The following is a 23317-nucleotide window of genomic DNA, read 5'->3' as shown; positions in this document are numbered from 1 at the left end:
ATAAAACCGTATTTTTTATGCATACCGTGTACTGTACACTGTCGTTTTAAAGAAATAAAGAAATTACAAAAAGTAAAACCATAGTTTTTTTATGCATTCCTTGTACTGTACGCTGTCGTTTTAGAGAAATAAATAAATTACAAAAAAAAATAAAACCATATTTTTTTATGCATACCGTGTACTGTACGCTGTCATTTTAAATAAATTACAAAAAATAAAACCATATTTTTTTATGCATACCGTGTACTGTACACTGTCATTTTAGAGAAATAAATAAATTCCAAAAAAATAGAACCATATTTGTTTACTAGAAAATGACTCCCAAACATTTTATACAGGTGCATCTCATAAAATTATAATATCATGAAAAAGTTATTTCAGTAATTTAATTCAAAAAGTGAAACTCATATTATATATAGATGTGGTACACACAGAGTGATATATTTCAAGCATTTATTTCTTTTAATTTTGATTATGGCTTACAGCTAGTGACACCCCAAAAATCAGTATCTCAGAAAATTAGATTATGACATAAGACAAAAAAAAAAAAAAAAAAGGAGGAAAACTTAACCACTTCTGGACCAGAAGATTGGTTTGTGCAAAAGTTATGGCGTCTACAAACTACGGGAAAGATTTATGTCTTTTTTATTGATTTGTTTCTTCTACTAGTAATGGTGGCGATCTGCGATTTTTTTGCGGGACTGCGACATTGCAGCAGACAGATCGGACCCCTAACTGACATTTTTGGGGGGGGACCAGCGACATTACTACAGTAATCAGTGCTAAAAATATGCACTGTTACTGTAATAATGACACTGGCAGGGAAGGGGTTAACCCTATGGGTGATCAATGGGTTAAATGTGAGCCTAGGGGAGTGATTCTAACTGTATGGGGGCGTGGCTTGTGAAATGACTATAGAGACCTGTCATCTATATAGAAGGATCACAGGAGCTCTCTGATCATTCCAGGGAGAAGAACGGTCAGCTGTGTTTATAACAGCCGACCGTCCTCTCTCAGCGGGGAGCGATTGCCGGTGTCAGGCTGCAATCGGAGCCGCCTGCCCCGTGCATCGGCTTCCCCTCTAGCTTTCCGCGCGCAACCGACGTAGGTCTACGTTGGTTTGCGCAGGAGAGCCACCCTGCCGCAGTAAAAAGGCGGCGGGGGGGGGGGGGGGGTTGGGTCGGGACGTAGTTAACAATGTTTATCGGCGGCAGGTGTATGAGTCCGCGTGGATGGATGTAGTTTTCATTGTTTTTTTCTTTTTAGGGCTATCCATGCTGGACACTGCAAATCGGTATCGCTCACCCTACATATGACATATGTCTTAATGAGCGTTTTGATACACAGTATCTCACAAAAGTGAGTACACCCCTCACATTTTTGTAAATATTTTTTTATATCTTTTCATGTGACAACACTGAAGAAATGACACTTTGCTACAATATAAAGTAGTGAGTGTACAGCTTGTATAACAGTGTAAATTTTCTGTCCCCTCAAAATAACTCAACACACAGCCATTAAAGTCTAAACCGCTGGCAACAAAAGTCAGTACACCCCTAAGTGAAAATGTCCAAATTGGGCCCAATTAGCCATTTTCCCTCCCCAGTGTCATGTGACTCGTTAGTGTTACAAGGTCTCAGGTGTGAATGGGGAGCAGGTGTGTTAAACTTAGTGTTATCGCTCTCACTGTCTCAGTGCCGTTTCACATTTCTGCGATGCGGGAACGCTGCGAATATACAGCGTGTTCCCGCATCGCATCCACACCCCTGGCAGTTCACATATGCGATACGCTGGGGTGTCAATTGCGATCTGTGCACTGCGATCTGAAAGTTGGCACAGAATCAGATCGCACTAGTGTGAACCACCATGCAATTCGATTCTGCTTCGGACCAAAAAAAGGGTCCTGTGCGTTTTTCAGTGCGATTGTGGTGCGAATTCAGCCATACAAATTGTATGGCTCAAATTTGCACCGCACAGAGATCGCATGTAATTTTAGGGCTCTAGGGATGCACCGATCCGATATTAGGATCTGATATCAGTGTCGATATTGCCAAAATAGCTGGATTGGGGGATCGGTAAAATTAACCGATCCACGGGCCGATTCGGTTTTGCCGAGTCCCGGCTCAGCCGTCCCTTCTTTGCACGGAGCCACTACTTCCTGTATAGGGCCGGCTCATAGGCAGAGTGATATCAGATGCACTCCGCCTGTGAATGGAGGAGCCATATACATGGAGCAATGGCTTGGCTCTGTACTGCAGCCGCATGCGTATTGTGTATGTGTGTAGTTCCGGATCGGTATCGGCAGACACACAAAGCCAGGTATCGGTATTCCGAATACCAGGCTCTCCGAATTACATGCATTCTCTGTGACTGCACAAATGTGAAGCGGCACTTATACTGGTCACTGGGAGGTTCAACATGGCACTTCATGGCAAAGAAGCCTCCGCTGGCGAATGGGCGTGCATGCTGCCCCCGTGATCGCTCCCGCAAAAGTGAGTACGGGTACGGCGTTTCGCAAGAACGGTTGGGTCAGCAAGTGGTCACGCAGGAGTGTCCAAACTACGGCCCTCCAGCTGTTGCGGAACTGCACGTCCCCCATGAGGCATTGTAAAACTGACATTCACAGACATAACTAGGCATGATGAGAGTTGTAGTTCTTGAACAGCTGGAAGGCCATAGTTTGGACACCCCTGGGTTAAAGTAACGCACTGCCGTATCGCAAAAAATAACCTGGTCATGTAAATCTTCCTGAAGGTCAAGTGGTTAAAGCATGAATAAGGCAGCCATACAGAGCAGTGTAAAGAGTAAGCATAACCCACAATAATGACAACAGCAGAACAAGCTAATAAAGATACTCGATATTACATGCTGAAATAATATCTTCAATTATCTATTTTTTTTTTCCTTATATCCTGTAAATTGCCTGTAAGAACACACCGTTAACCTTTTGATAGAAGGATCAGCAGCCCACAATCGTATTACACGTGTCTGACATATCACACTTATCAATTTGTCACCGCGGCTCCGCATAGCACATCGATTTGCTCTTTGGCAGATGACTAGAAAACACAATAAAACAATAAGGTAGGTTTTAATTGAATCTGTGACGGATGGTCTTCAGCAAGACGATGGATATGGTTTTCAGTTGGAAAAGCCAGGTCTGCTGGGCTTCATGAACGCTAACGCGATTACACGGGTTGCGGAAAACGCCAATGACCGTTTCATACAGAGTAAATGGTGTTTTATAGAAGACGGGGGTGCTAAGAGGCCTCAGCCAACGGAGCGGTAAAAAGAAATACAAAGCAATAGACAGAGAAGTGGAAAGGTCTTCAAATTGATCTGTCACCAGTACACACAATAGAAAGGTCTTTAAGGCCGAACCCCGAGATAAACAAATATCCTCTAAATCCATTTATCAGCTGTATTCTTCCTTAAGACCCCGTTCACACTGGGGCGACCCGACTTTGCCGGGCGACCTGTGAAGTCGCTGTGCGCAGCTCGCACCGCGACCTCGGAGTGGCCGGCACGGACTTCATATCATTGAAGTCAATGCAGGTCACTCCAGGTCGCCTCGCCCCAAAGAAGCTCCGGACACTTTTTCTAAGTCGGAGCGACTTGTGTCGCTCCTATTTAGAACGGGTCCACAGCTACTCTATGGCAGGCGACCTACGGCAACCTGTCAGGCGACCAGGTCGCCTGACAGGTCGCCCCAGTGTGAACGGGGTCTTAATCTTGGTGTGCTTGGTGTATTTCTTCCAGGTCTGTGCAGTGATCCACTCCCTTCCTCCAGCAGTTATGCTGTCAGTTGCAGATCCGAACCGCAACATTTACGCCCTGATGAAGGGGAGAGTCTCTGTTCCCCTGGAACGCGTTGGCTTTAAGTTTTGTTTTTAGTTCTGCTACAAATAAATGACGATCTTTTGATCTAAGCGGGATTCTTATTGCTGATTTTGGGCGCTCCTTTAACCACTTTACGACCGTCCGCTGCAGTTATACTGCAGCAGGGAGGCTCTCCTGCGCGAACAGACGTAGGTATACGTCGGTCGTGTGCCTGCAGCTAGGGAGCATGTGTGCGCCACCGGCGGCGTGCTCCCACCCCCACTCAGCAGCGGGGACTCCAATGCACGGGGCAGTGTCCAGCATGGATAGCCCAAAGACTAAAAAAACAATAAAAACCACATTCACACGAGCTCATACACCTACGGCCATTAAACATCGTTAACCACTTCCCGACCACCCGCCGCCTTTTAACTGCGGCAGTGTGGCTTTCCTGCGCAAACCGACGTAGACTTACGTCGGTCACGCGTGGGAAGCTAGTACCCACTCCCACTTGGCACCAGGGACTCCGATGCACGGGGCAGGCGGCTCCGATTGCCGCCGGCCACCCGCGATCGCTCCCCGCTGAGAGAAGAATGGTCGGCTGTTGTTGGAATGATCATAGAGCCCCTGTGATCCTTCTAAATAGGAACACAGGTCTCTGTGATCATTTCACAAGCCACGCCCCCCCAAAGTTAGAATCCCTCCCATAGGCTCATATTTACCCCCTTGATCACCCACAGTGTTCCTGTGTCCCTTCCCTGCCAGTGTCATTACAGTAAGTGCAACAGTGCATATTTTTAGCACTGATTACTGCAGTAATGTCACCCCCCAAAAGGGTCAAAAATGTCAGTCCGGGGTCGGATCTGTCCACTGCAATGTCCTTCAAAAAAAAAAAAAAAAAAAATTGCAAATCCCGCCATTACTAGTAAAAAAAAAAAAAAATAGAATAAAAATGACATAAATCTTTCCCATAGTTTGTAGATGAGATAACTTTTGCGCAAACCAATCAAAATACGCTTATTGGGATTTTTTTTCCCCCCAAAAATATGTAGCAGAAGACAAATTGGCCTAAAATGTAAAACATTTTGATTTTTACATTTATTTTTGGGGAATGTTATATAGCAGAATGCAAAACTTTTTTTTTTTTTTCAGAATTGTCGCTCTTTTTTTGTTTATAGCGCAAATAACAAAAAAAAAAAAAAATCACACAGGTGACCAAATGTCACCAAAAGAAACAGCTATTGGTGGAAAAAAAAAAAGGACAACAATTTTGTTTGGGTACAGTGTCACTAGACCGTGCAATTGTCCTCTAAATGAACGCAGTGCCGACTCGCAAAAAAATGGCCTGGTTATTAAGGGAGCAAATCCTTCCGGTCCAAAATTGGTTAAGGTTAGGCTGGATTTCCCCTTTAAGGATTATTGCCTTCATGCATTCTATGTATGCAGGTAATAAAATCTGTGTGCAGCAGCCTCCCCCTACCCCTATTACTTATCTGAGCCCCATCTTGATCCAGCGATATGCACAAGAGCAGCAGCTCTCCGGGGTCGCTTCCTCCTCATTGGCTGAGACAGCAGCGGGAGCCCATGGCTATTGTCAATCACAGCCAGTGAGCCAATCGGTGGAGAATGGGGGCGGGGCCAAGCTGTGATCTGTGTGTGTTAAAACTGCTTGCTATGGGGGTACTCGGCAAAAGAAAGGAGCCAGAAGTGCCAGCGGGGGGGACCGAGAAGAAAAGGATCGGGGCTGCTCTGTGCAAAACCAACTGGACAGAGCAGGTATGACATGTTTGTTATTTGAATAATAATATCAGCTTTAGGCCCCTTTCACACTTGTGCGACTTAAAAGTCGCGCAATGTTGCTGTGATTTTGAAGCAATGCCTGTGTCTTTGGCCCTCAAAACGATTTTAAAATCGGCCAAAAGTAGTGTAGGGACTACTTTGAAGTCGCTGCGACTTGAAGTTGTACAGTTATGAACGGTACTCATTGGAAATCATAGAGTATGAATTGTCATGCGACTTTGCAGTACCAAATCGCAGAACAAGTCGCACAAGTATAAAAGGGGCCGAAGAGCCGGTTCACATATATGCGAAGACCGACATCGCATGTGATTCGGAGCGCACTGCTCTGCAAATCACATGCGATGTCTGTGCGATGTGAATTCAGCCATACAGATTGTATGGCTGAATTTGCATTGCATTCAGACACAACTCGCACAGAACCCCTTTTTTGGGTCCACAGCAGAATCGGATTGCATGGATGCGATAGAATTCATATCCAAATTGACAGTTCGCACTGCAATATACAAACTGATCTGGGGGGTGTCATTAACTTTGTATTGACACCCCCAGCGATTCGCATACGGCAGTGTGAACTGTCTGCGAGTTGAATGAAATACGGAAACCCGCAGTGGATTCGCAGGGTTCCCGCATCACATGTGTGTGAACCCGGGGCTTAATTTTCCCCCAAAAATTGGGTAAATTATTGTGTTTGTTCTGTGTTTTTACTATAATGTGTTTCCTAAACTATTGCGCTAATCGCGTGTAACAATTCATTCTTCTCTAGGGTGTTTGCTTTCGCAAAACATATGTTTTGGGGGTTTTATGTAATCTTCAGGCCTAAAATGTTTTTTTAAACAAGTAAACAAAAAAAACGGCTCTGGCGGTGAAAGGGTTAAAACTAAGCAGGAACTTGTCACGACCGCCGCTGACATCAACCACAGAAAATTGCTGAAGTCCCAATTCCCGGAAGGTATACCAGTTCCAGGGCAGAAAACATTTCAGCAGCATCACCAAGCCCTAGTAGGACAGAGCTGCAGGCATGAAACACTCTCTATCTGACAGCGCTTTCAGATAGAGAGTATTTCATGCCTGCAGCTCTGTGGGCGCCTGACATCGGCTTCTGCATTCGTTTAGATCATTTAAAAAAATAAAAATAAATCTGCCTTATTTGGTATTTTATAGATTACTATTATATTCTATTTCTATTATATTAGATATTATATTATTATTATATAGGATTTATATAGCGCCGACAGTTTACGCAGCGCTTTACAACTTGAGGGTAGACAGTACAAATACAATACAATACATTTTAATACAGTAGGAATCAGAGGGCCCTACAATCTAAGAGATATAATCTATATTATATTTTATATCCATTATCTAGGGATGCACCGAAATGAAATTCTTGGCCGAAGCCGAATAATAATGAAATGCTTGGCCGAAGGCCGAATACCGAACGCGGTGTTTCGCATTTCTTCCATTTATTTTTCCAATTTTTTCACCATTACAATAATTAAATGGTAAAAATTTGCTTTTTACTATTTTGTGTTGCTCTCTCTTGTCCTCTCTCTCTCTCTTGTCCTCTCTCTCTCTCTTGTCCTCTCATATCTCTCTCTCTCTCTTGTCTCTCTCTCTCTTGTCCTCTCTCTCGTCCTCTCTCGTGTCTCTCTCTCTCGTCCTCTCTCGTGTCTCTCTCTCTTGTCCTCTCGTGTCTCTCTCTCTTGTCCTCTCGTGTCTCTCTCTCTTGTCCTCTCGTGTCTCTCTCTCTTGTCCTCTCGTGTCTCTCTCTCTTGTCCTCTCGTGTCTCTCTCTCTTGTCCTCTCGTGTCTCTCTCTCTTGTCCTCTCGTGTCTCTCTCTCTTGTCCTCTCGTGTCTCTCTCTCTTGTCCTCTCGTGTCTCTCTCTCTTGTCCTCTCGTGTCTCTCTCTCTTGTCCTCTCGTGTCTCTCTCTCTTGTCCTCTCGTGTCTCTCTCTCTTGTCCTCTCGTGTCTCTGTCCTCTCATGTCTCTCCTTACCTCCCTCCCATCTGCAGAGTCGATGTTTGCTGTATGGCTCCTGTGCCCTGTCACAGGCGGAGTACATTTGGTATCACTCCGCCTGTGACAGAAGCCGGCGCTATACAGGAAGCATCCGCTCTGCTTCCTGTAGTGCCTCCGGCTAGGTTTACAGTGATGCTTGGGGATGGCGGGTCGCCGGTCGGGGACCCGCAATCTGGGCTTACCGACCCACCATCCGCGTCATTAAAAACGTCATTGTTCGGCAAAATTTATTCGGCCTATTTACTTATTCGGCCGAACACCGAAAGTGCTTTTTTTGGCTATTTTCGGCAGAATAATTTCGGTTGCCGAACATTCGGTGCATCGCTACCATTATCTATATATTTCTATTATTTATATTATAATTAACTTTAGTTATTTTTGTAAAGCAAGTCATAAGTTAGCTGGCATGCCAAATGTCTTAAGTAATATACAGAGAATTTATTACTAAATGCACTTTTTCTGCATCCGGGTAACCAGTGCTGAAGAGGGTGGAAGATACTGGGATGGGCTTTTCCATCACTTCCACCTTTGCTGTCAAATTTGTTTGCTTTGTGTTCCCATTCAAACAGAATACTTAAAAAGCAGGGTGGATAAAAATTAGGGATAGACCGATTATCGGCAAGTCCGATATGCACTTTCCCCGATATATCGGTATTGGCCCCGGAACTGGCCAATATTGCCGATATTTTTGTGACGTCATTCTGCCTTCTTAGGCCATCTCCTTCGCCTTGGACAGCCTCGTCTGGAGTCGGGACTAGTCTCGCGGGAGTGTATCACAGCCATACACCCACCCACAGCAGCCCGGCACCAGCCAGCCACCCACAGGCCCTGTACCAGCCAGCCACAGGCCCTGTACCAGCCAGCCACAGGCCCTGTACCAGCCAGCCATTCACATCCACAGGCTCTGTACCAGCCAGCCACCCACAGGCCCTGTACCAGCCAGCCACCCACAGGCCCTGTACCAGCGAGCCAGCCACCCACAGGCCCTGTACCAGTGAGCCAGCCACCCACAGGCCCTGTACCAGCGAGCCAGCCACCCCACAGGCCCTGTACCAGCCAGCCACCCCACAGGCCCTGTACCAGCCAGCCAGCCACCCCACAGGCCTTGTACCAGCCAGCCAGCCACCCACAGGCCCTGTACCAGCCAGCCACCCACAGGCCCTGTACCAGCCAGCCACCCGCAGGCCCCGTACCAGCCACCCACCACAGGGTGCCAGCCAGCCACCCACCCACCACAGGGTGCCAGCAAGCCAGCCACCCACCCACCCACCACAGGGTGCCAGCCAGCCACCCACCCACCACAGGATGCCAGCCAGCCACCCACCACAGGGTGCCAGCCAGCCACCACAGGGTGCCAGCCAGCCACCACAGGGTGCCAGCCAGCCACCCACCACAGGGTGCCAGCCAGCCACCCACCACAGGGTGCCAGCAAACCACCCAACCTCCACAGGGGGCCAGCAAGCCATCCACCTAAGGGTGCCAGCCAGCCAGCCACCCACCACAGGGTGCCAGCCAGCCATTAAGCATTAAACAAAAATGAACATGTTCAGTACCAGATTTGTGTCAAAAATTGTCTTTATTTTTCAAAACTTTAAATGTACAAAAAAATCGGCCGATATCAGCCGATACCGATACGTTGTGACCAAAATATCGGTATCAGCCCAGAAAAAAACATATCGGTCTATCTCTAATAAAAATCAATGATTTTGGGGTGGAGGAACCTGACTGGCCTTCACAGAGTCCTGACCTCAACCCAATAGAACACCTTTGGGAGGAATTTGAGTGGAAACCGCGAGCTAGGCCTTCTCATCCACATCAGTGCCTGACCTCACAAATGCGCTTCTGGAAGAATGGTCAAACATTCCCATAGAACCTCCTAAACCTTGTGGACAGCCTTCCCAGAAGAGTTGAAGCTGTTATAGCTGCAAAGGGTGGGCCAACACAATATTGAACCCTATGGACTAAGACTGGGAGGCCATTAAAGTTCATGTGCATGTAAAGGCAGGTGTCCCAATACTTTTGATAATATATTGTATATACTGGCTTGAGTGGCATTATTATATTTTTTGGTTGGGTTAAGGCTTGCTAAGCTACACATACTTTGGGCTCCACACAGGACCTGACCTATTAGTTCCTAGAGGGGGGGAGCAGGGGTAGATTTGGGATGGGAGAAATGGGGTCTCTGGGTATAGGTAGTGGGGTGGGTGCTTGGGGGGGGGGCGGAGTGTTCCAAACTATTGATGGGGGGGGGGGGTTTGATTCTTTGTTGTATGTTTGATTATACAGTATGCGTCCAATAAAAAAAAATTTTGTGCTTGGTAGCCTTTCTATATCCTTTGTGGTGTTTACAGGAAGACTCTCTTGTGTTTTTTTATTCATACGGTTTCTGTTTTAACATACAGACTAATTATTCTGTAGTCTATTATAAGAACTAGGAGGGCTCTTTGAGAAAACAGGAAGTGTGCATATCAATCAGATCAACTTAAAGAGGAAGTAAACCCTCCTCAGGAAGTTGTACCTATAGGTAAGCCTATGATAAGGCTTACCTATAGGTACTGTAAATATCTCCTAAACATGTACGGTTTAGGAGATATTTACCTTTAATGCAGCCAGTGACGTCACTGGCGCATGCGCTCTGAAGGAACGGCTGATCGTGCCGTTCCTTCAGAGCCCCGTGCCGTGACCGTCGGCTCCCGCGCGTGTGCGCAGGAGTGACGTCACCGCGGCTCCGGCCAATCGGATGGCCGGATGCCGCGATCCCGGAAGACGGGCGACTGAACATGTCGCTCGTCATACAGGTATGAGAGCGTCACGGCGGGGCTCGTTCTAAGGTAAGTATTTCATAATGAGCTAGTATGCGATGCATACTAGCTCATTATGTCTTTCTCTTGCAGGTTGTAAAAGAAAAAAAAATTTTTTTAACGAGTTTACAACCTCTTTAAAATTTCTGACAAGAGCACCAGTTTTTTGGGGGGGTTTTAGCAGTTACCAAATATTCGAATGTAGCACCCTCCTAGGTAGGTGCTAGAGAGAGAGTATAGGTTTTACTATCAGAGGAGCAGCAGGCAAATCTATATTGTTCGCTGCTTATTGGAGAGCAGGATCTGTGAGTGAGGTCTGCTCATTGAGCTCAGTATGCGATTAATTCAGTCTAGAGAAGTGTTTCACAATGATCCAATCGGGAGGCATGTTGGACAGTGGGAGGAAACCTGACAAATGGATGCATAGGCTTTGGTACAGCCCTGGTGATTGGAAGGGGGCAGGTCGCCAGGGTGCATTATGGGATACTGTATAAAAGCCAAAAGCACATGTGCTGCGGGGTCTTTGGGTGGAGAGCAGAGTCCCGGAGGGAGGAGGTGGCTGCCTCCTCCTCTGTAGTAGTGGCACGTGGCCTCGGGAGGTCATCCTGAGGGCCAGAGGAACGGAGCTGAACCCAGAGATTCAGGAGAGCTGACTGAGGGGGGGAGACACTGGAGACCTTGAAAAAACAGTATTGCGAGTACAGGGGATCATGTCAAGGAGCCTGACCTGAGGGGGGCCACCCTACAGGGGATCATGTCAAGGAGCCTGACCTAAGGGGGGCCACCCCAGGAGTAGGATATAGTCAGTGGACGGGTGTCTGCAAGTAAGAAAGAGGATACTAAGAGAGTTTCCTGAAGATAAACTTAGTTCATCAAGTCATCTGGAAAGAGACTTCAAGCTAAATTTGCAAGGTGGATCAAAAGCCTGGCTGTACCAAGAGATAGAAGTCCTCCAATATTGTGCAGAGTTAATTCAGAGTCTCCCGCTATTCCCTTCCCCATCCCTAATTTATCAATAAAACACAAAAACAACTACCTCACGTGACCCTCTGGAGCTCTACCTTTCCCTCTCTGAATACTGCAGAGGGAGGGGCTGAGATCAAGGATTTTACTAGGGCTTATTTTTCGGGGTAGGGCTTATTTTGCAGCCATTCCTGAAAATCATGCTAGGTCTTATTTTTGGGGTAGGTCTTATTTTCAGGGAAACAGGGTACGTACCCCTGGACTGTAAATTGAATGAGCCAAGAAGAAAGGTGAGAGACTGTTAATGTTAAGGTTGCTAATGGTAACCCAGGGGGACCCCTAAGTGTGAAATCCAGCAGTCCTCAAGGGGGCAGTGCTACATAAACTTAACAAAAGGCTTCCTAAAGGAAGCAAAAAAAGAGAAGTTCTTTGGTTTTTAATACACCAAGTCTATTCAAGGGGAAACTGCAAAACAGCTTGTCAAAAGACTTTCAATTTGGCTGGTTTATAGGGAACTGGGCAAATTTCCATCCATGTACGGGAAGGTTGGTTGAACAGAAGTCAATTTAGCAATCAACTTCTGTACAGCCTGTTGGAAAATTTATGCATGATCAGCACTGACGGCTATAGAATGCAATGCTGATCAGTGTGCTGGGAAAAGTCTCCCTGCAGACCGAATAATATAGCTCAGTGGAGGGGATACCCACATCGAATGTGTGGATGGGGAAATGGAGTGTTTTCTTGCATTCAACCCACTAGTTGATCGAACAAACCGAATCATGTATTGACTGCTTTAGCAACACATAAGGTGTATGAAGTGAATGTGCACGTGTGCAGGCATTTCCCAAAGTTATCCCTAAACCCTCCTCACCTTCTCTGGATCACGTCTCACACTTGAAGGCCCTTTTCATGCAATAGGACTAATCATGTCTGACTGTCCATTTTCAGGTGGACCCCATCGGGCTACCCATTCTCCTCTATGGGGAGGCAGATTTCAGTGGCATCTGATCCAACAAGATCCGCTGAAAACAGCCTTCATCCGATTTGTCCAGTGGGTCGGATCGGATGAAGGCTGTGTTTTGATCAGATCTCCCCATAGAGGAGAGCGGGACTCTGACAGCTCCATCTCTGCACAGTGAGCGGGAGACGGACCTGCCATCTGCCTGCTCAGCAGGGATCAGCAGAGAGATCTTTGCTGAGCAAGCAGAGTCCATTAAAACAAATCCTCCCCGCGTGAAAGGGGCCGAAACGCTCAACTCCAGCTTTTGAAACACTTTACATAGTTCTTTTGAGCCAAGGAACAATGTCCCTCACTAACAGGAGGCCACTGGATAAGCGGTAAAAAAACTAGGGATCGACGATTATCGGCAAAGCCGATATATCGAGGGCCGAAATGTACTTTCCCAGATATATAGCAATCTGCCCATGAGGTTACCGATATTTCAGGAAAGTGCTTGTACCGGAGTGATGCCTGCAGCTAGAGGCATCACCCCGGTACCGGCGTCCATAGCCGATGGTCGGCTGTCTTGTAATGACAACCAATGTGGCTGAGAAGCCGCTGGGCTGTCATTACAAGGAGCGGGAGGGGACGTCCCCCCCCTCTCCTGCCTCCTTTCGCGGCTCGCCCGGGTCTCCCGTCCCACCGGGAGACCCGGGTAACCAGCCGGCACGGCCGCCGAAAACCGTATCAAAGCCGCATTCCGCTCTGATGGGATCTCCATGCAAAAACCCGGAAGTGATGTCATGACACCCGCCCACCAGGAGACCCAGGCATCCTACCGCAGCCGCTGAAGAGGAGACCTGGCATAGCATTAAGATGTGTCCCCGTGAAAGCTGGTATCCCTGCCGCAAGTGCCCATGCGCCGGTCTCCATGTCTCACTTTCAGGTACTCGGCGCCAGATTTAAAAAAATGACAGCATTCAAAACATCCAAACTTGGCGTTGTGAATGCTTTTAAGTGCAGAGGAGGGGTTTGGGGTCTTTTAGACCCCCCAGATCTCTCCACAAGAGTACCTGTCAAGTAAAAAAAAAGAAATTTTTTTAAATGTACGAAAATATCGGCCCATACCGATATGCAATGACCAAAATATCGGTACCGGCAACGAAAAACCGATATCGATCACTAGTAAAAATTGTATGTAGCTGAGTCTATACAGCATACTGGATTGGAGCCAGGACTTCCTATCTCATACCCAGAACACAGGAGACTAGCACAGCAGCGCTCAGCCATTCAAAGAAAGCGATTTATACCGAGTCAGAGGTTGTGACATCATCAGCCTGCCTGTCTGACTGAGCCAATCAGAGGAAGTTTTGTAGTCATTGCTAGAATACAAAGCTTTCTCAGAATGGCTGAGTGCTGCTGTGATGATCTCTACTGTGTTCCGGGTATGATACTGGAAGTCTCAACTCCAACCCGGAACACAGTTCTATCTAGGACTATCCTACTCCTGGGGTGGCCCCCCTCAGGTCAGGCCCCTTGACATGATCCTCTGTACTCTGTATTCACAATACTGTTTTTCCAAGGTATTCTATATGTTGCCTCAGCTACCTAGTTTATACCGCACATCCAGCGGCCTCACGTTAGTGAGGGACATCGTTTGTTTTGCGATGTAAAGTGTATCAAAAGCTGGAGTTCAGCCTTAGGCTGGGCTCACACTTGTGCGAAGACAGACATCGCATGTTATTCGCACCGCAATGCTGTGCAGATCACATGCGATGTCTGTGTGATGCAAATTCAGCCATACAAATTGTATAGCTGAAATCGCATCACATTCGCACCGAAATGGTGCAGGACCCTTTTTTTATATGCACTGGAATAAGATAGCATTGGGTGTTCACATCCATGTGATCCCACTCCTATATCATTTCATAGTTAGCACTGTAATCCGATATGGGGGTGTCATTAACTTTACATTGACATCCACAGAGGTTCGCAGATGTCAGTGTGCGATTTCAGTGCGATGCGGGAACCCGCACTGGAATCGCAGGGTGTCCCACATCGCAACAGTGTGAAGGGGGACTTAAAGCGTAACTCCACTTTTGTTGAGAAAAAACATTCCCCTCTGGGTGATCTCTGTACATTGCAAGGATTATAACAAACTTTGTTGCAGATTCCTTCCTTTTGTTATTCTGAAGAAATCATTGTTTGTTCCTCTGTGCTGAGTGGGTCAAATGGGAGTGGTTTCATAATTATCTATCAGCTGTGGCACCTGCAGAGCTCTGAGGCAATCTGCTGGGCCTGCATCCCTTTAGACGTGTTCCTATTGGGAGTATCTCACCAAAAATGACATTTCTGTTGCAGGGGATGCCAGAAATCTAACTTGTATCTTAGTGCAGACTTCTGGGAAAATTGGTGAGCCAATCACACAAGCAGGAAATGATGTTTCTGGGGGTGTGGTCAGTATACATTCTGTGTACAGAATAGCTCCAGGCGGCCATATTGTATTGCATTTTCAGAAAATGACAACAGCTGCAGATTGAAAAGGAAAGGTCATTTTTAACCACTTCTGGACCAGAAGATTTTTCCCCTTAATGACCAGGCCCTATTTTGCGATTCGGCACTGCGTTCCTTTAACGGACAATTGCACAGTCATGCGAAGCTGTACCTAAATAAATTTGATGTCCTTTTTTCCCCACAGATAGAGCTTTCCTTTTGTGGTATTTAATCACCTCTGTGATTTTTATTTTTTGCGCTATAAACAAAAAAAAAAAAAAAGACAATTCTGAAAAAAGTATATATATTTTTCACATTTTGCTATATAACATTCTCAAAAAAAAATTAAAAATCAAAGTTTAACATTTTAGGCTAATTTGTTTTCTGCTACATATTTTTGCAGAAAAATTTTAGCTGCTTGCTGTGGGGGCACTCAACAGGAGGGAGGGCCAGGAGCACAACGAGGGACCCGAGAAGAGGAGGAACCGGGCTGCTCTGTGCAAAACCAACTGCACAGAGCAGGTAAGTATAATAAGTTTGTTATTATTATTGTTTTTTTTTTTTAAAGAGACACTTGAAAGAGGAGTTCTAAGTCCCGGTTCACACTGAGGCGACCTGTGAGGCGACCTGGTCGCCTCACAGGTCGCCTCCCATACAGAAGCTATGGACCCATTCTAATAGGAGCGACACAAGTCGCTCCGACTTAGAAAAAAGGGTCCGGAGCTTCTTTGGGGCGACCCGGAGCGACCGTCATAGACTTCAATGTTATGAAGTCGCCCCGGGAACGGGAAGTCGGATCGCCCCAGTGTGAATGGGGCCTTAGACTCCCCCCCAAAAAAAAAATAATTTAGACCCCGTTCACACTGGGGCGATGCTACTTGCCGGGGCGACCTCACAGGTCGCGGTGCGCAGTTTGCACCGCGACCTCGGAGCGGCCGGCACGGACTTCATGACATTGAAGTCAATGCAAGTCGCTCCGGGTAGCCCAAAGAAGCTCCGGACCCTTTTTCTAAGTCGGAGCGACTTGTGTGGCTCCTATTTAGAACGGGTCCACAGCTTCTCTATGGCAGGCGACCTACGGCGACCTGTTAGGCGATCAGATCGCCTGACAGGTCGCCCCAGTGTGAACGGGGTCTTAAAGTCAGCAGCTACAAACAATGTAGCTGACTGTTAATATTAGGGCACTTACCTGACAAGGCATCCAGCAGGTATCCTCACCTGAGCCAATTCTTCAATTGGCCATCGGGTGCCGGCACCGCCATCTTGAGTAAGAAAAACCACCAGTGAAACCTTGTGGCTTCACAGCTAAGTTCCTGCTGTGCTTTGTGAACGGGCCGCAGTCTTCTGGGACCAGTGAAACGTCCCAGAAGGCTGCGGGGGAAGGGGGCGGGGCCCGGACTTCCAGGAGCATCATCTGTGACTGTGTAACTGATGCATCCCAATTGACATCAATGGGATTGTTTGCCGGGGGATGCACAGAACACCTGTCCATCCCCATATGGGTCTACACGGCACTCCACAGGCATGGGCATTAGAGTCGGTTCACACTAGCGCGACTTGTCAGGCTGACATGTCGCGGTCCATTGACCGCTACAGGACCCGTTCTAATAGGAGCGACACAAGTCGCTCCGACTTAGAAAAAGGGTCCTGTACTACTTCGGGGCAACCTCGGAGCGACTTGCATAGACTTCCATTATGTGAAGTCCCTGCAAGTCGCACCGAAGTCGTGGTGCATGGGAATGCACAAGTCGCCCCCGAAGTAGTACAGAGTCGTGTCGCCCCAGTGTGAACCGACTCTTAGTATACCCCATTGTGATTACAATAATGAATCTTTGTTAACAAAAACTGAAAAAGCTAAAAAAACAAACAAAATATTGCCCAACACTATTAACAAATGTATACACAACTCTAACGTTATGCAACGAGCGCATCTTGCTTCATTGGGTAACTTCTGCTGGATGTGAAACTGGTTCAACTTTTGAGGTTTATACAAAAATGCAAAAAGAAAAAAAAAAACCATACTGGGTAGCACAGCGGCTTAATGGTTAACATGTCTCCAGGCAGCACCGGGGTCCTCAGTTTGAATCTCAACCAAGTAACAGTCTGCATGGAGTTTGCATGTTCTCCCTGTGCCTGCTTGGGTTTCCTCCTACACTCCAAAGACATGCTGGTAGGTTAATTAGCTCCTTTCTAAATTGGCCGATGTATATATGAATGTAAAGTAGTGAACAGTATGTAAATTTTCCTTGCTGTATAAATTGGTGTAATAACCACATTTCAGTGGTTTAGCAGAGTCTGATAACCGCTGATCTCCAATTAGCTGCTATGGGTTACAGCACGATAATAATCTTAGCGCCATTTCCAACACCTGGCCTGCCAAAAATATTTAAAAGTGTAAGGCCCCTTTCAGACGGGCTTTCCGATTCGGTCCCTTGTCAGTTTTTCTGGTGGACCTAATCGGATACTCCATGCACCTCTATGGAGCAGCAGATATCCGCTGACAACCGCTGCTATCCGATCCAATCCAATCCATGAAATCCAGATGGATGGAAACCCTAGTTTCCATCCGTCTGGAGGATCGGATCGCATTGACGGAGCACTGGAACCGAATGGCATCCGCTGGTGAACACAGAAGGTGTGAAACGAGCCTGAAGCGTGACCGGCAGGGGCCTAACCACTGGTCGTATGGCCCGACAAGGTGACTAAGTGTGTGTAGGCCCAATGAGACGGAAGACAGGCCTAGTAGTGCCTATGGGCGACGCCAGAGTAGCGTCTGTGATGACTAAAATAAATGCGGAGCCGTGGTACACAAGGAACCTGAACCTGAAGTAGTACCTGATACCGGCATTGAAGGACATGATGTGAACCTGGAGAAAAAAAGGCAAATGGTCAGGGGGGGGGGGGGGGGGGAGAACCAAAGCCGCAACCCATGACCCCCCACTAGTAGATACATAACATGGAGCCAGGAACAGAACGCATACCCTGCAAATGCTAGTGAGACACCCCCCAAACCCCGGGCACCAACCCCCCGCCCCCCTCTCCGACAAGGCAGAGCGACCCCCCCCATACAAGGTAGCCGTGGTAACAAGAAGCAGGCAGAGTAATGCAGGAGAACGTGTGTGATGGGGTAGCCGTGCCTTGGCAGAGGCAGGCAGTGAGTGCAGGAGAACACGTGTAACAAAAAGGTAGCCATGGCCTTGCAGAGAGGCAGGCAGTGTGTGCATGAGAACATGTGTAATGAAGGTAGCCGTGGCCTTGCTGAAAAGCAGGCAGCGTGTGCAGGAGGACATGTGTGAAGAAGGTAGCCGTGGCCTTACAGAGAGGCAGGCAGTGTGTGCAGGAAGATGACCCCCCCCCCCCCCATGCCCTGCAGGTACCTGACCCCCTGCTGAACAGCGGAGTAGAGCTGGCAGTAGCAGAATGTGCAGGCAGCGGCTGGAGGCAGAGGAGTTGGGATGGATGCAGCGGTGGACGAGCCTGGCACCGGCGATGGAAGTGCTGGGTTCCACAGTAGCGGTGGGGAACTCGGCGCCCGCAGCGGTGTTCCCTGCGTCTCAGGTCCCGCCCGGAAGTCCGGTCCTCGAGCGGTATCCGGCCGACGTCAGGTGACCAACTCAAACACCTGACCAAGCCGAGTGACGAGCCGAGCAGCAGCAGGCCGGTATAGGGGAGGGGCGGTGCTATAAAGCCCGCTAACTCCTCCCACAAATACCGGCCTGCGGCCGAACACGTATCGTTATCCACACTCCTTACTACCACAAACACATTACATGGAGGACCCCAATGTCTGGTGGCATCTTTCTGAGACATGGGGGTCCTCCCTGACGACCAATGAGGCATCTATGTATTGTTATCCACACTCCTTACTACCACCGAAAAATGTTGATCTGTGAACAGTGAAGGCATGTTAACACCCAACATCGGCACATTTTCTTACCATGTTCCATAAAAACATTGCAGGGAGGACCCCCCATGTCTGGTGGCATCCTTCTGAGACAAGAGGGGTCCTCCCTGCAATGTGTTTGCATCCTTCTGAGGAGCAAAAAAAGTGGTAGAACAATCTGTCAAGGAAATCCTGCAGCCCTCAAGCTTTGGAGAAGGTTCAAGTCTTAATATTTTTTGCAAACCACTGCAGTATGAATGACGACCAATGAAGCATCTATGTATTGTTATTCACACTGCTTACTACCACAAAAACATAATTCATGCAGGACCCCCATGTCTGGTGGCATCCATCTGAGATATGGGGGTCCTCCCTGACGACCAATGAAGCATCTATGTATTGTATATCCACACTCCTTACTACCACTGAAAAATGTTGATCTGTGAAGGACGTTAACACCCAACATCGACACATTTTCTTACCACGTTCCACAAACACATTGCAGGGAGGACCCCCATGTCTGGTGGTATCCTTCTGAGACATGTGGGTCCTCCCTGCAATGTGGTTGCATCCTTCTGAGGAGCAAAAAAAGTGGTAGAACAATCTGTCAAGGAAAGCCTGCAGCCCTCAAGCTTTGGAGAAGGTTCAAGTCTTAATATTTATTGCAAACCACTGCAGTATGAATGACGACCAATGAAGCATCTATGTATGGTTATCCACAATCCTTACTACCACAAAAACATAATGCAGGGAGGACCCCCATGTCTGGTGGCATCCTTCTGAGACATGGGGGTCCTACCTGACGACCAATGAAGCATCTATGTATTGTATATCCACACTCCTTACTACCATTGAAAAATGTTGAACTGTGAACATCGACACATTTTCTTACCACGTTCCACAAACACATTGCATGGAGGACCCCCTTGTCTGGTGGCATCTTTCTGAGACATGGGGGTCCTACCTACAATGTGTTTGCATCCTTTTGAGTAGCAAAATGTGGTATAACAATCTGTCAAGGAAAGCCTGCAACCCTTCTTTGGAGAAGGTTCAAGTCTTGATATCTATTGCAAACCACTGCAGTATGAATGACGACCAATGAAGCATCTATGTATTCTATGTTATCCACACTCCTCTACCACAAACACATTGCAGGGAGGACCCCCATGTCTGGTGGCATCCTTCTGAGACATGGGGGTCCTACCTGATGACCAATGAAGCATCTATGTATTGTTATCCACACTCCTTACTACCACAAACATTGCAGGGAGGACCCCCATGTCTGGTGGCATCCTTCTGAGACACGGGGTCCTGCCTGCAATGTGTTTGCATCCTTCCGAGGAACAAAATGTTGTAGAACAATCTGTCAAGGAAAGTCTGGAGCCCTCAAGCTTTGGAGAAGGTTCAAGTCTTAATATTTATTGCAAACCACTGCAGTATGAATGACGACCAATGAAGCATCTATGTATTGTTATCCACACTCCTTACTACCACAAACATTGCAGGGAGGACCCCCATGTCTGGTGGCATCCATCTGAGATATGGGGGTCCTCCCTGGCGACCAATGAAGCATCTATGTATTGTATATCCACACTCCTTACTACCACCGAAAAATGCTGATCTGAAGACACGTTATCACCCAACATCGGCACATTTTCTTACCATGTTCCACAAACACATTGCAGGGAGGACCCCCATGTCTGGTGGCATCGTTCTGAGACATGGGGGTCCTACCTGACGACCAATGAAGCATCTATGTATTGTTTATCCACACTCCTTACTACCACTGAAAAATGTTGATATGAAGGCACGTTATCACCCAACATCTACACATTTTCTTACCACGTTCTACAAAAAAAATTGCAGGGAGGACCCCCATGTCTGGTGGCATCCTTCTGAGACATGGGGGGGTCCTCCCTGATCACCAATGAAGCATCTATGGACCCCCATGTCTGGTGGCATCCTTCTGAGACATGGGGGGTCCTCCCTGATCACCAATGAAGCATCTATGGACCCCCATGTCTGGTGGCATCCTGAGACATGGGGAGTCCTTCCTGACGACCAATGAAGCATCTATGTCTTGTTTATCCACACTCCTTACTACCACTGAAAAATATTGATCTGAAGGCACGTTATCACCCAACAATCTGCACATTTTCTTACCATGTTCCACAAACACATTGCAGGGAGGACCCCCCATGTCTGGTGGCATCCTTCTGAGACACGGGGGTCCTCCCTGCAATGTGTTTGCATCCTTCCGAGTAGCAAAATGTGGTAGAACAATCTGTCAAGGAAAGTCTGGAGCCCTCAAGCTTTGGAGAAGGTTCAAGTCTTAATATTTATTGCAAACCACTGCAGTATGAATGGCGACCAATGAAGCATCTATGTATTGTTATCCACACTCCTTACTACCACAAACACATTGCAGGGAGGACCCCCATGTCTGGTGGCATCCATCTGAGATATGGGGGCCCTCCCTGGCGACCAATGAAGCATCTATGTATTGTTATCCACACTCCTTACTACCACAAACACATTGCAGGGAGGACCCCCATGTCTGGTGGCATCCTTCTGAGACATGGGGGTCCTCCCTGACGACCAATGAAGCATCTATGTATTGTTTATCCACACTCCTTACTACCACTGAAAAATGTTGATCTGAAGGCACGTTATCACCCAACATCGGCACATTTTCTTACCATGTTCCACAAACACATTGCAGGGAGGACCCCCATGTCTGGTGGCATCCTTCTTCCCGACTCCTTTAATAAAGGGTAAGGCAGGCAGACTTGGCCTCCTTTGGTCCCCAAGCACTTTTCCAGGCTGCTGACCCATAGGACGAAGCGATACTCTTCAATTAGTCATAAATAAAGCACTTTGCACCGAGAATCGTGTCCTCTTCAGAGCATCCAGAATTCCTACAGGTTAACAACGTCCTTTCAGTCCACTGAGGGAAGTCAGTAAAAATAAAAAAGAGGAAGGATCTTCTTTTTTTTTTTTTTCTCTCGTCTTGAATAACTTCTTACTCTTTGGTAGGAGGATGTGGTTTGTGTGAAATATATATAAAACTAGTTCATAATCCTCAAAATAGAATCATGAGATTTGCAGGAAACGGTAACATTTGGTGAAATTAAAAGATTGCAAGTTTTATTTTGTGCTGCAGATAAAGTGACAAGTCGAAAAGTCAATATAAAAAACGTGGACAGGGATCAGAGGCGTCCTATTGCTTGGTTTTTGCATAGACTGTAAATCCAGGCTTTCAAGTAGGAGTCTTGGCTCAAGTCATGGTTGTTCAGCACCGGTGACACCCAGGGGTACAGGAACGAGTCCAGAAACAAAGGAGCTGTGTAGAGGATAGGATAGGTTATCAGGTCTGGATAATATCTTCTGAAAGCACAGCATCAGCTGACATATTGTAGAGAAGATTGTATGAAGGTTCAACGGGGTAAGTACCTCTCTATGTGAGGAACAGGGGAACCCTTACAAATTTAGATAAAACACAATACAGGGTCAGCTTATAGACTGTTTTTAAGGACTCAGGGCAGTTTGGGGACAACTTTTGGTTATGCCAGCATTTTATATGGGTATTTAGCAAGAATACAGTGAATGTAGATGACTTTGGGTACTTTGGGAAAGACGGTTAAATGAATTTGGGGCACTTTAGGGGGATATAAGGTCAGTTTGGAAGATTAGGGACCCCTTTAGGAGGACCAGCACCAATGATTAGGAACACTTTGGAGGCTACATAGGCAAAGGTGAACAGGGTGACACTTTAGATCGAATTATAGCAATTCAGAAGGCTTAGAGATCTATGAAAAACTTGGGGAGATGGGGACAGTTTAGAGGCCTAGGGAAACTTTAGGAGTTATATGGACCTTAGAGATAATTAAGGGCACTTTGGGGGGGGGGGTACAGAGGCAGTAAAGGGGCACTTTACCAGGGTAGTCTGGAGAATCAGAGATACTTTAATGGGTACAGGGTAAGTAAAGAAGATAAGGTCACTTTATGGGGTATAGCGCAAGTACAGAATATTAGAGGGTGTGGGGTAGTCTAGATGATTATGGACACTTTAGAGTATGAGTACAGTACCAAAGACAGGGGGTAGTATAAGGTCTATGGGGTTAATACAGAGAAGAGGGGGCTGTGTTTGGTGTACAGGGACAGGACAGGGGAAGTATAAGGTCTATGTGGTAATACAGAGGATGGGGGGGGGGCGCAGTATAAGATTTATGGGGTTAATACAGAGGACAGGAGGCTGTGTAGGGTGTACAGGGACAGGACAGAGGGCAGTATAAGGTCTATGGGATTAATGCAGAGGACAGGGGACTGTAAAAGGTCTATGAAGGTAGGACTGGGGGCAGTGTAGGATGTATGGGTAAAGTACCCAAGACAGAGGGGCAGTATACGGACTATGAGAGTAGGACAGGGGGCAGTATAAGGTCTATATGGTAATACAGAGGATGGTATAAGGTGTACAGAGACAGTACAGAAAACAGGGGGCAGTAGAAGGTCTATGGAGGTAGGACAGGGGGCAGTATTGGGCGTATAAGTACAGTACAGAAGAAAGGGGACAGTATAAGACCTATAAGGTTTGGACA

General features: G+C 47.1%; 1 protein-coding gene across 3 annotated transcripts in view; it reads right to left on the bottom strand.

Moving 5' to 3' along the window:
• Positions 1-23317, bottom strand: part of ABL1 (ABL proto-oncogene 1, non-receptor tyrosine kinase) — a 370450-nt gene that overhangs the window by 344354 nt on the left and 2779 nt on the right. The window contains exons 1-2 of one of the 3 annotated variants that reach the window (XM_082263047.1): positions 19481-19484; positions 18774-18807 (exon numbers count right to left, since the gene is read on the bottom strand). In XM_082263047.1, coding sequence (XP_082119173.1) covers positions 18774-18783 — 10 coding nt within the window. In that variant the 5' untranslated portion in view covers positions 18784-18807; positions 19481-19484. Of the gene's footprint in view, positions 1-18773; positions 18808-19480; positions 19485-21418; positions 22076-23317 lie in introns of those variants that run through there. The other 2 variants (XM_082263046.1, XM_082263045.1) reach the window with 2 other exon arrangements.

This window comes from Pelophylax lessonae (genome assembly GCF_965119305.1).
Source record: "Pelophylax lessonae genome assembly, chromosome: 7".
Lineage (NCBI taxonomy): Eukaryota > Metazoa > Chordata > Amphibia > Anura > Ranidae > Pelophylax > Pelophylax lessonae.
This window is presented reverse-complemented; position numbering and strand designations above follow the sequence as displayed.